The sequence below is a fragment of the Mastomys coucha genome, unplaced genomic scaffold (assembly GCF_008632895.1).
Source record: "Mastomys coucha isolate ucsf_1 unplaced genomic scaffold, UCSF_Mcou_1 pScaffold16, whole genome shotgun sequence".
Classification (NCBI taxonomy): domain Eukaryota; kingdom Metazoa; phylum Chordata; class Mammalia; order Rodentia; family Muridae; genus Mastomys; species Mastomys coucha.
In genome coordinates this window covers 37713502-37728113 of record NW_022196898.1, presented here as the reverse complement: position 1 = coordinate 37728113, position 14612 = coordinate 37713502, and the positions used below count along the sequence as shown (strand labels likewise).

At 41.3% G+C, this 14612-nt stretch overlaps 1 protein-coding gene across 11 annotated transcripts in view; it reads right to left on the bottom strand.

Annotated features, from left to right (window-relative positions):
* The window catches only part of LOC116093143 (GON-4-like protein), a 79618-nt gene that overhangs the window by 47306 nt on the left and 17700 nt on the right, over positions 1 to 14612 (bottom strand). For 4 of the 11 annotated variants that reach the window (XM_031374420.1, XM_031374418.1, XM_031374421.1 and 1 more), the window contains exons 5-14: positions 14260 to 14334; positions 14056 to 14106; positions 13463 to 13513; positions 12570 to 12668; positions 11296 to 11415; positions 10760 to 10930; positions 9389 to 9581; positions 3893 to 3994; positions 2979 to 3019; positions 428 to 460 (exon numbers count right to left, since the gene is read on the bottom strand). In XM_031374420.1, coding sequence (XP_031230280.1) covers positions 428 to 460; positions 2979 to 3019; positions 3893 to 3994; positions 9389 to 9581; positions 10760 to 10930; positions 11296 to 11415; positions 12570 to 12668; positions 13463 to 13513; positions 14056 to 14106; positions 14260 to 14334 — 936 coding nt within the window. The remainder of the gene's footprint in view (positions 1 to 427; positions 461 to 2978; positions 3020 to 3892; positions 3995 to 9388; positions 9582 to 10759; positions 10931 to 11295; positions 11416 to 12569; positions 12669 to 13462; positions 13514 to 14055; positions 14107 to 14259; positions 14335 to 14612) is intronic. The other 7 variants (XM_031374425.1, XM_031374424.1, XM_031374429.1 and 4 more) reach the window with 5 other exon arrangements.

Here is a 14612-nt window from a genome sequence, read left to right as displayed (position 1 = left end):
AAAAAAAGAAACAAAAAAGGATGTCTTAACATCAGGATGGAAAGTAGGGGAGGTATTTTAATGGGGTTGAGGACATGCCTTTTTTTCTATAAGAGGAAAAAAAAACCTGGGGATTCCATCAAAACTAATTAAAATTCAACATGAGCAAGAGAGGAAGGTTTGGCTGCTGATATGGATAACATGACTTTAAGAAGGCAGAAAGAAAGATTTTGAGGCAGATGGGATGGCTTAAACTGGCTGATGCAGGGGAGACAATAGCCTCTGAACACTACAACTTGCTTCTTGCTGTGCTGTCTGTGGCAATCGTACAGCTAACAACAAACCAGACTTCTAGGGCTTCTATTTCTAATCCACCAACTAACACAGGAGTAAACTGGGGAGGCATGGGTGGGTATTCCTGTGGAATACAATGAATCTTCTTGGCTACCTGGTCTTGATGACCATCATGGACTTGCTCGACCTGCAGAGGAGGGTAAAGAACTTATAAATTATGCTGTGGAAATTAAAGGAATTCCTACTTGCATGGGTAATGAAATTCATTGTTTAAATATAACTTTTCAAATTTGGTTATCTAGAATCGATCATAATAATACACAGAATTCTTATAGAAAAGTTCCTATTCTTTGTGCATTTGGATTTGAGTAGATTAATACTACTATTTCCATAAATCCACCATCTTGCAAACTACAGATTACTAATAAAGAATCTAATTGGATTTCTGAATTCAAGACCAGCCTGGTCTACAGAGTGAGTTCCAGGACAGCCAGAGGTACACAGAGAAACCGTCTCGAAAAACCAAAAAAAAAAAAAACCTGATTGGATACATTGACAGCAACATATAGGTAGGAATCCTCAGGTGCTAATTAATATCGTCCAAGGAGAAGCCACTGCTTGGAACCCTTATGGGTCCCCTCGAGGACTATACTCTCACTCAGAAGTGAAATGGCAACTATCCAATTCAAGTAAAACTGTGGAGTTGCCTGTTTCCAGATACTCTATTGAGTGTCATGGAGATGGAATGTCTGGCACTCTGCTACAGTCTGGTAATTCTATTCAGGCTAATTTGCAGTAATTGGTAAGTGCTTTTCACCACTGAAACAGGGAACGGAAAGTTAAACTTTAATAATGACAAAATTCATTTGTCCTTTCATTTAGATCAAAGTCACACCTTTATGGCTTGTATGCCGGTCCCTTATCTGTTACTGTAAGGACCCACGCAATGGCACCCTAATACTTAGAACATTACTTGTACATGCTGTGCTCTTAGGCCTGTGTCAATGCTAGTATGTCTTTAGAAGTTACTTTTCAAAGTGGATAGCAGTGAAGACTCACCTGTGATAAGGCTTCCACAGACCCCCTTCCTGACCTCCCCCCCACTCAAAGAATATTGGGAAGAACTCAGCAGATGGTGAAACCATCTCATTACTTGATACTGCTACCTCATCTGGAGTTGCTCTTCATAAAGAAGTTCAAACTTCAAATTTGTTAAAGACGGGAGTATGCATTCCTATGAAATATGGACTCAACAAAGTAAGAAAGAAAAATGGTTGATTCACTAGACAAATCAAGAGAAGCTGTAATACTCATCGGAGATCAATCAGAATTACTGAGAGAACAAATGAAATGTGATTGGGATGTCATCACTTCTTATTGTATTATACCTTTAAAATTCAAGGACAGCAAATGATTTGGAAAAAGTTAAAATGCATTCATTGGATCATCCTAACTCTTCTCAAATGATTTATGATTTGCAGCAAGAAATTATAGAAACATTTTCAAAGAAGCTGCCTGAAATAACAGGGATGGATGTTATGGAACATCTTCCATAGTGTAGCTTCACTCAATCCCATGAATCATTTTGATATATTTCTTGCTTTTGTGATTTTTCTAATTCCTATGATGAGTCTACTGGATTTGAAATGTATGCTGATTCATTTGGATAAAACTATCACACAACTAGATAGACAAAAGAGCATATTTACTGTACAACTCCATAATCTTTAACAGAATTGTTATCCCTAGCCACTTAAAACAGAAAAGGGGAAGATGTAGTAATGAAGTGTATATGACACGTGCCTGGCTTTGAGTGAAATGTTTAGCAAAGCCTTTACAATGTTCCGGTCAATAAGAAGCTAAGGAATTGTTCTGAGACTGTCTGAACCTTGAGGAAGTGTTGTCTGTCTAGAGAATTTGTACTCAGTGCTACATAAGAACTTGCAGCCACACTGCCCTTGCTCCTAAGGCAGTCCTGGCAAACCTGGCATTCTTACTTCTGATTCTGGCCATGGTCAAAGGGGACTGGGATCTGTGGGTCATCTGTTCTCATGGGCAACAACGGCAAGGTACCTTTGGTAGCTGGAACCTTCCCCAGCCCCAATTAACCTTGTATGATGTTTGAATAAAGTAACTGGAGTGAGCTACCCTGCTGTGGTTTTTTTCCAAGAAGACTAACCACTCTGCTCCTTTGGGAAATGAAGGTTTAGCATCTTGGTGGGCTTCTCTCTCTGCTGAGGCACCTAAAACCCAACATCTGAACTTAGGTCTTCTGGAAAAGCAGCAGGGGCTCTCAAATGCTGAGCCATCTCTCCAGTTTCTGCACACAACCAAAAAAATCTTCAAAGAGACAGATTTACCTGCCACTCACTCCCCTTTAGAACTACCCAGTCCAATCTCTCTTTGGAGGGTAAACTTTCCTGGGCTAAACAAATTACTGATTCAACTGAAAGATTACCTAAAATCAAGAGACAAATTTATGAAAAAAGTCTGTGATCAGTCTCCTAATGATAGTGTGCAAAGGTAGCCTGTAGGAAGAGCACGTAGATGAACAAGAGTCTACTGCTGAGAATTTTCTGGTCACTCTACTCATAGGTAGCCCAGACACAGGCAGATCATTCTGCTGGAAAGAAAACTTTGAAGAGCAAAGGACAGAGCTTACTACAGAATCTTACTAACCTACTGACTCAGAAATCACTACTCACAGTCTCAAACAGCTCTTCCATCAGCCCGTTCACTTCCTTCTCTGTAGGGAAGAAGCAAAGGAGTCTGTTAGCAGAACTTAGGTCCATTTTGTAGTACAAAAGAACTCTAAGGAGATAACAAATGCTGTTTCTCCAAGGCATGCAGCAACTCAAAAACAGTTATGAAACATCAGCCATTTCTCAAGTCCTGCTCAAGATGCCTGAGACAAATGAAAGAACAAGATAGGAGTCTATTTCCATCAAGTTTAAAATCTAGCAGGAAGACATAGAAAATGTTCACTTATGTTATAATAAAAATGGAACTATAACCCCAGTTCTCAGGAGGTTGAAGTTCATAATTCAGAACCATACTGGGCTGCATGAGTCAGTAGCAAACTGTGGCCATATAATGAGACTCTATCTCAAAACCAAACAAGATGAACAGACATACACACAGAGAGCTATCTGATAAAGCAAGTTGACCCCTGCCTAACTCTCCAGGTGGCAATCTCTGCTGTTTGCAATGGGCCTTCTCTGTCCTGTCCCCATTCACTACAAAAGTCTTAACCCTGCTTCAGTAGCTAAAACATCTCATCTTAAGTACTTTCCTAAGCCTTCCAGAGGATAACCTCTTTCAACAGACTAGGAATCTCTAAGCAACCCACCTAGCACCTACCTTACTAGACCCTTACTAAGCTCAGTGCCTGCAAGACAAGGCCATGTCCATATTCATTTTGGCATTCAAAGTATAATACAACCCTTGCCAAACATAGGGCCATAAAGTGTACAAGCAAATAGCAGCTTTCTGCATATACACCTAGTTTAAACAATTACAGAAATGAACAAAGGAGACTTAATTGAATTAGTCATAAACATCTAAAACATCTACATATTAAACAAAGACAAATGGAAAAGGCAATAATAGACAAACGTACTAGTGATTCTCACTGCCCGGTCAGTACGGAAATCCTCTGTGTCTGGTTCATCAAGATCTTCCAGGAAATTATATTCTGGATCATCATCATCATCTGCTTCATCTAGCGGGAAAATATTTTAGACGATTATTCCCAACTCTAACCTTTTTTTTCTCTCTCATAGACAGTCACACTGGGCTGGAATGAAAGGAATGAAGCTTATCCTGGGTGGGTCCACAGGATCTGCTGTTGGCTTTGAATTCCTGAAAGCTTTCTCCAAGATTGTTTCAGTGTTGCAGCTCTCTTCTGGGGGTAATAAAAGCCATATAAGCAAGTGGACAGGGGTTTTCAGAGTGGGTGGTTTATTGGCTGGGGCTAAAGTTCTTGGAATGCTTCATTTACATAAAGAAGAATTTTAGGTGCTTGATGGACATGTCCTTACCAGGAAAGAGGAAGTTAAACCTGTAATTTGGCCATTAGGCTAAGTGGGTCACAAGCATATGTGTACCAGGACATGCAGCCCCTAAACAGGAAGAGATTGATTTTTACGCCTGCTGGTCTTAAGATGAGATTTCCAGGGGGCTGGAGAGATGGCTCAGTGGTTAAGAGCACTGACTGCTCTTCCAAAGGTTCAAATCCTAGCAACCACATGGTGGCTCACAACCATCTGTAATGAGAAATCTGACTTCCTCTTCTGGGAAGTCTGAAGACAGCTACATTGTATACATATAATAAATAAATAAAATCTTTAAAAAAAAAAAAAAAGATGAGATTTTCAGGGTTTGGACACATTTGGACCTCACTCTTACTCCAGGTCCAATGGCTCACTGGCCCCATATTCTTGTCTTTTTCCCCCAAGACAGAGCTCTCTGTGTCTGTCTCTGTCTCTCTCTGTGCGTGTGTGTGCATGTTTGTGTGTGTTTCTCTTTTTCTCCCTTTGGTTTTTTGAGATAGAATCTCATTGGATAGCCCTAGATGAACTAGTGCTTACTATGTAGACCAGGCTACCCTTCTTTTTCTTCCTAAATTCAGGGATTATGGTCATGCCAACTGTATCACCATGCTCAGACCCCAACTCTGAACATTTACCTGTAGAAAAAAAAAATTATAGAATCTTTCAACAAAGCATATATAATCCTTTTTTTAATGTTATTGCACTTATTTATGTATATGTATGTCCAGAAGCCTTGGTATGTATGCTAGTTTGAATGAGAAAGGCCCTTATAGCCTCATATATTTGAATGTTTAGTTCCCAGTTGGTGCAACTGTTTTGGAGAAAGATTAGGAACTATGGCCTCCTTGGAGGAAGTGTGTCCCTGGGGAGAGGGGCTTCAAGGTTTCAAAACCTCACCGCAGGCCCATTCTCTCCCTCCCTCCCTTCAACTTTCAGATAAGATATAAACTCTCAGCTACTGCTCCAGTGCCTGCCTGAGCACTACCATACTCTGACACGATGGTCACCAACTCACAATCTACAGCTATAAACAAGAGCTCAGTTAAATGTTTCATGGTGTCTCATCACAGCAATTTAACAGAAATTAAGATAGCTTGCATGTGGGGCTCAGAGAAGAACTTGTAGAAGATGATTCCCTTCTACTACCACACGGGTCCTGGGGACGGAACTCCAGTTACTGTCTTGGTAGCAATCACCTTTACACACTGGGCCATCTCACTGACCTGTGTCTTTCTTTCTTTTCTTTGAGACAAGGTCACACTAAGTTATGTAAGCCAGCATAGTTACTATGTAGCCCTGGTGAGGCTCAAAGTTATGATTCTCCTACTTAGCCTCCCGAGGGCTAAGATGGCAGACAGTGTCAAGACCACCTCACCTTTCCTGCTTTCTAGGTAACATTTTCCCCTAACACTTCACGTGTATCACTTTCCACAGCTGACTTGTTGCACCTACTTTCTCCTGAGCCTGGCTCCCTTCTCTCCTCCAACCAGCACTCAATCTCTGCAGGTAGCAAGACAGGAAAGCCTATGCTATGACTCACATTGGGAGTCACATTTGTGCAGTGCGTCTCACAAAAATAACATTTTTTAACTTCTTTTTACATTTTATTTATTGTGTGTATACATGTATGTGTGGGGTAGCCAACAAAGCATAGCACACAAGTTTAAACACCAGTGGGCAAGCAGCACAAGCATATTCTGGAGATGGCACTCAGGGTGTCAGGATTACAAGGCCCTTTATTCACTGAGCCCTCTCCTGGCCCTAAACCAGCATTTTATGGAAAGGCTATCTGTGCAATGATATAGTGAGAGGAGGAATGAGACACTTCCCAGCCATTAGGGCAGGACTCTGTGTCAGGTAACCAAAATGGCAGCACTGATGGATCAAACCTGGGCTCAGTGTTGCTAGGAAACAGAAACCTCAAGCATTTCTCAGAAGTCCTTAATCACACTGAGCACTCTGACAGGACTGCCAGCACCTCCTGTCTGACAGAGCCCCAGGCTGTTCTAGAGGCTGAGCTGTGCTCCTCACCTCATCACCCATAGGCTCCTATAAAATCCAGTAAACTACTGCAGCTGGGCAGTGTCCTTAAAGGCCTCCCAGCATGGGTGTTTTGTCTTTTTTCTTTCTTTCTTTGCACAGAGAGTGGCTGTGCTCACAGGGTCTTGCTGTGCTGACTCACACCCTGAAATGGTGACATCTGGGCCTGAGGGTGTTCAGCATTTTCGTAGCAAATACAAAACCCTGGGTTTGACTCCAACTCCACACAAACACACGAGATATTAACTATGGATATTTATGTCACTGCATGACAAAAAAAGGTATACAGGCAAAACATATAACCACCCCATCAATATTCAGCACAGGCATGACATAGTAGAATACCATATATAGAATCACCACCAGTACAAAAAAATGTCAACATCAGTTAATGCTACTATTGAGAATCTGAGATGTGACCGGAACACTTGAAGGAAAAAAAAAAAACACCAAAAAGACAATATATACTCCTTACTATGTTCTATCCATTTAAAAAAAAAAAAAATGAAGGAGGAGGAAGAGGAAGAAGAAGAGGAGGAGGAGGAAGAAGAGGAAAAGACAGCCAGAAATAGCAGCCCATGCCTTTAACTCCAGCATGTGGGAAGCAGAGACAGAGGCCAGCCTGTTAGCATAAGGGGTTTTAGGCCACCAGGACTACATAGTGAAACCTTGTCTCAAAAAGATAAAAGAAAATGTATGGATTACATGCTAAGAAAAAAAAATCTAAATTGTATGATTAAGTAAAAGAAGCAACCCAAACATACATAAAAATATGTCTGAAAAAAGAGCTTCTGTGGAAAACATTCTTTTGTTTTAGACAAGGCTTCTCTGTGGAGACCTGGCTGTCCTGAAAGTTGCTCTATAGACCAGGCTGACCTCAAATTCAGAGATTTACCTGCCTCAACCTCTAGAATGCTAGAATTGAACATGTATACTGGCTTGGTGGAAAAACATTCTTATTTGAGATAACTATTGTTTAAATTAAATAAACAGAGACTAATGGCTGGACATGGTGGCACACCCATTGATTCCAGCACTTGGGAGGTAGACTCAAGCGGATCTCTGTGAGTTCAAGGCCAGCTTAGTCTACAGAATAGGGGGGGGTACAATAGAGCTCACTAGATAATGCTTATATGTCATGTATGAAACCTAGAGTTCAATTCTCAACACTGCTTAACACCAGATGTGGTGGTTAAGCCTCAGCTACATGAGACCCTGATTCAAAATAAATTTCAAAATTCAAAAAAAAATTTAAAAAGCAAAAAGCCACTGGGCAGTAGTGGCGCACGCCTTTAATCCCAGAACTTGGGAGGCAGAGGCAGGTGGATTTCTGAGTTCAAGGCTAGCCTGGTCTACAGACTGAGTTCCAGGACAGCCAGGGCTATACAGAGAAACCCTGTCTCCAAAAAAAAAAAAAAAAAAGAACAAGACAAAAAGCAAAAAGCCTGCTTTGGTGGCATACTCCTTTAACCCAGAGCCTGGAAAACAAGGCAGTTGAATGGAGTTTGAGGTCAGCCTGGTTTACAGAGCAAGTTCCTGGCCAGGTGGAGAGTTGGCTTTGCTGTTACGAGTCCTTGCTGTTCTTGCAGAGGACTGGTGCTCACCTCCCAGCACCCACATTAGAAAGCTCACAGTCACCTCAGCTCCAGCTCCAAGGGATCTGACTCTGGGACACAGACACACACTAGTAATAAATTTAACATAGGCCAGCTACATAGCTCTGCAGGTAAGGGTGCTTGCTGCTAAGCTAGACAACCTGAGCTCAATCCTTAGGGCATGAATGGTAGGAGAAAGCAAATTTCTACAAGCTCATCTGTGATTTTTTGTTTGTTTGATATTTTTCTGTTTGTTTTTTGGTTTTTTTTTAAAGAAAGGATGTCTCTGTGAATTCAAAGGCACAAAGGTCTACTAGCAAGTTTTATAATGCTCTTTATGATTTTAAAAAAAAAAAGGTTCTCACTATGTAGCCTGGGCTAGCCTAGCACTAAGTAGACCAGAGTGGTCTTGAACTCACAATGAGTTCCACTTGCCTCTGCATCTCAAGCCTTTGGATTAATAGTATGTGCAACTACACAGCAATATAATTCGTAAGATTCTAGGCTGAACTTCCAGGCTCAGTGGTTAAGCCATGTATTACTCTTTCAGAGGAAGCAGGTTTGATTCCCAGTACCCACAAAGAGGCTATAACACATGTCGATCCATAATGCTAGTTCCAGGGGATGTACTTTCTTCTGGCATCCACCAGAAGAAAGCTTGTGACTAGCATGTACAGCAGCAGAACTCAAAACTGTAGGCTCTGATGCCATTTCTAAGTGGAAAGCTCTGTGGCATCCAAGGAAATCCAGATGTTTATCACTATTACAGGATGCTTTGCCTGGTGCCCACAGAGAAATCATCACCTCTCTACTGCATGAGATTTTTAACGTGTGTGTGTGTGTGTGTGTGTGTGTGTGTGTGGTGTGGTGACAGGCAGAGGACAATTTATGTGATTCAGTTCTCTCCTTACCCCCAATGTGGAACCCGGGGATTATAATCAGTTCATCAGCTTTTGTAGCAGACTTCTTATCCTGCTAAATCTACCTACTGAAATCACTGAAATTCTCTATATTAACTCTAGTGTGTAAACAAAAGAAAAATTTAAAAAGCTATCCTTTTTCTGGTATGATTATTGTTTTTCTTTGTTCATTTGATTTTGGAGGCTAAGAATGCAACCCAGCTGGCTCCTCGGTGCTAAGCACATATTTAACCCTGAGCCCTATAACCCCTGCCTCTACAATATCTTTTGTTTGAGACAAGTATCATTATGTTCCCCAGCCTAGCCTCATGACTTAGAATATCTTCCTATCTCAACTTCCCAAATAGCTGAAACGACAAGTCTGAGCCACTAAACCTACCCACAACCCATTAATAAAGCTTCCAGTTTGTAGCCCTGGACATGCACACATGCACACATGCACGCATGCACGCATGCACGCACGCTGGGAAGAACAGAGCAGGCAATAACTGCAAACAAAACCACTCACCCTCGTTCTCCACATCTCCATTTATGAGGCCCCCCAGCCACTGTTTCCAGTCCTCATCATCAGCTGTATTTGGGTCATACATATCCGGAGTGATGTCTGGCGCTTGAAGCTCAGCCTCTAGCTGGCCCAGAGGAACATCTTTCAGTGGCATCTTAGAACGTGTTCGGAATGCAATGAGACTATCCTCCATGGGCTGGGCAAAGCAGAAGGAAAAAGCATCCAGGGTGTGAAACTAATGCTTCTACATTCTCCAAACTGCACCCTCTGCAATGTATCCTACTGGTACATATATAAATATATATATATATTTTTTTGAGGATATATGTATATATATCCTCAAAACAGTGTAGGTTTACTGTCTTCCTGGCTAGGAATGGTGGCATATACCTTTGATCCCTCCCTAGATCAGGCTGGCTTTTAACTCAGAGCTAAAGGGGCGCACCACCACCAGTCCTGGCATCAATATTCTTAAACATTGAACCATCTCTGCAGCCCCAGAACTTTGTTTTTTATGTTGATTGTAGTTGTAAGTCTCTTATTAAAAATGTAGTTTGTAAATATTTTCAAATATTCTAGGTTTTCTTATCATTATCTTTCTTTTTTTTTTTAATTTTGTTTTTACTGCTAGGATTAAAGGCATCTACCACTATGCACAGCTTAGCTTGCCAATTTTAAATACAGTCTCACAGTTTATTCCTTTCTTAAAAACTGTCATTCTCAGTTGGGCATGATGGTGTGTACCTTTTATCCCAGCATTCGAGGAAGCTAAGGAAGGTGGACCACCTTATATTTAAGGTCAACCAGTTTACATATCAAGTTCCAAGGCTTCCTTCAAGGACTACATACTACGACCCTGTCTTTAAAGAAAGAACGAAAATAAGAGAAAAAAGAAACTAGAGACAGAGGCAGGTGATCTCTCAAAAACCAAAATAATAATAATAATAATAATAATAATAGTAATAAAAATGACAACAACAACAAAAGCACTACATTTTTACTTGAGAAAACAGCACAAAGCAAGAGAATCAAAGACAAACAATAGCAGGATACCCACTTAAGAAACTACTCTTCTGAGGGCTAGAGAGATGGCTCAGTGGTTAAGAACACTGGCTGCTTTTCCAGAGGTCCAGAGATTGGATCCCAGTGATCACATGGCCGCTCACAGCCATCTATGGTGAGACCTGATGCCCTCTTCTGATGTGTCTGAAGACAGCTACAGTGTACTTATATATAATAAATAAATAAATCTTAAAAAATAAAAAGAAAAGAAAAAGAAAAAGAAACTACTCTTCCCGCCAGCCCACCACCTTCTCTGAGCAGAAAGTAAACAAGCGTGAGTCATTCTCTCAGCGACTCACTGGCAATGCTTACCTGGAAAGAGTCCATGCAGACAGGACTGGATGCCAGCTCCTCCTCCACCGCATCGAGCTTTTCCATGAAAGCACTGTCTCTGCTCTGCTTTGGTTTGGGGGGAGGAGGAGGCCCCATGGGCACGGCCTCAGCACTGATGTGCCTGAGAGCAGGGGTGGCGACTTTCTCAACCTGATTAAAAAGGGCACTGAGTTAGGAAGAGAGGAGGGAGAGGGAAAGGCAGGTCTTCCACATGCACTTAATGTGGCCATTTTCCTCTTTTCTAGATGCAGACAGATGAATGGCAACTTCAACACGCAGATCTAACTAGCTATCATCTTATGTCCAATGAAGCAAACAGAACACTACGTGGCTTTAAAGATAGCATGTAAAACAAGAGAACTCAGAAACCCTCTCTGCCATGACTAGGTCTCAGTTGTCTCTTAACTTGAGGAACTTTGAAAGAGTGACAACCCAAAACACACTGATAGAGCAGCTCCTTATAAGAAGCAGCCAGTGCTCATCTGGTGTAAAGTCTCTCGGCTGACGCTGGTTACCTCTGACAACATGCCACTCTCCTCATCTGTCTCGGCCACTTCAGAAGACAGCCGCAGTCTGGATCTCTTCACTCCTCGTGGAGACGAAGCAGTGCTTTCAACATCACTTTCCAATAAGCTCTAAAACAAACCCAGGGCGCTCTCATGTGTGTGCCCCAACCTCCGTCCAGAGCACGAAATGTCACAACAGAATAAAGCACAAAATACCAGTCATTTGGGATTTGGGTTGGGAGGATGGCACAGCAGGTGTATGCGACCAAGCCTGATGACCTGAGTCCAACCCCCAAGATCCACATGGTAGAAAGGAAGAATCTATTCTTACCAGGATGTCCTCTAATCTCTACCTCCAAACTGTGGCACACGCACACAAAAAAACATAACCCCACACACAAATACATGAATGCATACATACATACACACATATATAATATGTATCATAGAAAGAATATGTCATGCATATAATAACGGTATATGTCATAGGAAAAATGAATTTTCAATGACTCAATAGCCTAGAAATAGAAAGATGGCAGGAATCAAATCTTTAGCCTCATCTCATTATAAACTGTTAAAGGATAAGGCATTAATAAAAAAAATAAATAAATAAAGGAGAAGAAGAAAAACCTTTCTAGAAAAAGGCCAACCATGGTGGCACACACCTTTAATACCAGCGCTCAAGAGGCAGAGGCAGAGGCAGGAGAGTATGACTTTGCGGATAGCTTGATCTACCTAGGGAATCCTAGGCTAGCCACAGCTACATAATGAGACCCTTTCTCAAAAATAAAATAAAAAATAAAATAAATTAATAATAACAATAATAAAGCTTGTAAATAGGAAAATTTACACCACAGTACATAAAGGTTTATATCAGGTGATACATAGGTTCACACTAAGTGATAGGTAGAGAGGTGATGTAACTATAAAGAAAACAGTAGCTACTATCAAGACTTCAGGATTGGGGTACAATCTGTTGTCTGTTGGTTTCTAAGACAAGGCCTAGCTTGTTAGCTGAGGATAAAGTTGAATCCCTGACCCTCCTACCTGCACTTCCTAGGTATTCAAACTATAGTTTACCTTTGTGTTATATGTTACATTTCATAATATAAGTTTAAATATTTAGGGAGTTTGAAGAACACAAAAACACCTCACAGCAAAGCAATTTCTAGGAAAGAGAAGCATGCCTCAATCATCTCTCTAGAATGGGAGACCACTGATTTCCCAAGTCAGCCCTTCCTATGAAGCCCTTCACTCTTCACTAACAATGAGCACCCACTGACCTCTTCAGCAGTCTCGTCTTCCTCTTCCTCATCTGGCTGGTATTCTTCATCTGAGGAGTCATCTTCTTCAAGGTGAATATCCACAAACTGGGGAGGCTGCTTTAATAGAAACACGTACAAAAAAGTGGGGGTGGGAGTACAGAAAGATGGCTCAGCAGCTAAAGGCACAGCCCCGAGACCTGAGTTCAACCCTCAGGACCAGTATAGCAGAAGGAGAGAAGCAATTCCTCTAACCTCCACATGCCATGGCAGGTACTCCCTCCACTCAACACATAAATGAATAAATAAATATAAAATAACAAAGACAAAGAAATGGAATAGGGTGGGAGACTAGAGAGCTCAGGGCAGAATGCATGCTCACCATGCATAAGGCTCTAGATTCTAGCAGCAGCAGCAACAGCAGCAGACAGATGGGAAAAAGAAAGCAGGGGAGGAAGGGAGAGAAAGAAGGAGGGAAGGAAAGCACATACATTTAGAAAATAAAGTAAAGATATTAAGGGTAAAAAGAATTCTAGCCAGGCAGTGGGAGCACACGCCTTTAATCCCAGCACTTAGGAAGCAGAGGCAGGCGGATTTCTTGAGTTCAAAGCCAGCCTGGTCTACAGAGTGAGTTCCAAAACAGACAGGGCTACACAGAGAAACCCTGTCTCAAAAAACCAAAAAAAAAAAAAAAAAAAATCTATGAGTCTAATGTACAGCCACAACAAACAACATAGGCAGTATTTGTATAATTCCACAAGATATAAGGTTAGCCATAACAAAATGGAAAAACCCAAACCTGTAAATAAAAAAAAGACAGGTCTACAAAGTAGTGAATATGGAGGAAATAAGTAGGTTTCAAAACCGATGAGGTATTTTGGAAAAAGAGTAAGAATGACTGCTTCTAAGTTTACCTTAATTTCATTGGCTTTCTTAATTGGTGAAATATTCCAAGTTGGAATTACCTATCAAAAAAAATGCAAGTAATAACATGAAGCTGCTTTTCCTTTTACTAATAATCAGAAAGAGCCATCTATTTAATAAGTAGCTAGAGTGGGTTGTGTTGACTGTCACAAAGCACAGTATTCTAAAATATCTGTAGGATTTATAATTCCAGCACTTGCAGGACTTAAAGGAAGAATGTCAAAAGCTCTGAAGAACCTGGGCTACTCAGTAAAAACCCATCAGCCTGGGTCATAACACGTGACCTGCCTCAAGCAATCTACCACTACACCAAAGCTTTCACTAGCGAGAAAGGAGCACTAACCAAGGATGAAACATGGATGCCCTGGATTCATGCCAGAATACCACAGGAAACTGGGTGGGGTGGCTCATACTTATAATACTGTGTATATTAGGCAAGCTCATACTGAGCTAAGAGTCCCAACCGACACATAATTCTATAAAAAGGCAAACCCAGACCAAAATTGTTCATGACTTCCTTCTCTATGAATAACCAAGAACGAGATTCTACTTCCCAGGATAAAGAGAAACTCAGAACACATACCACTCCTTTCTCCACAACTTCCTTCAGTTTAGAGCGTGTCATCTTAGGCTCCTAAGAAGGGACATACAAGAACAAAGTAGTTAATACAAATTATCATGTCATTTTTCAAGTCTGAGATGTGTCAAGTTGTTTACAAACTCCTGCATGCCCTCCTACACTTGGAAAGTCTCTATGCTGTGGAAAGACTGACAAGAAGCTACTCACAAACAGTGGCATGTCTTCTGTCTCACTGATGGCCGCCTTCATCATGGCCACAACATGCTCATTTGTGATCACTTCCTGGAGGAGAGAGGAAATCCGACCTTAGGCCAAGGCATTTGTCTTTGGGACTATCCTCAGCTGTATGCAACTCTGCAGCTAGACTTTTGTGGAGGATAAATGGTAGCTAGATTCTCAAGCAGCTTCAACCTGGGGTCAAGTGAGGCAATTGAAGATAAAGAAGACAGATGCAATCCTTGAAACAATGTCAGAGCAAATGGCCCCACTCATTACCTGCTATTGGAACCAGGAATATGCAGACCTAGGTAAATGATGGAAGAAAATTAGGTATCAAAGGC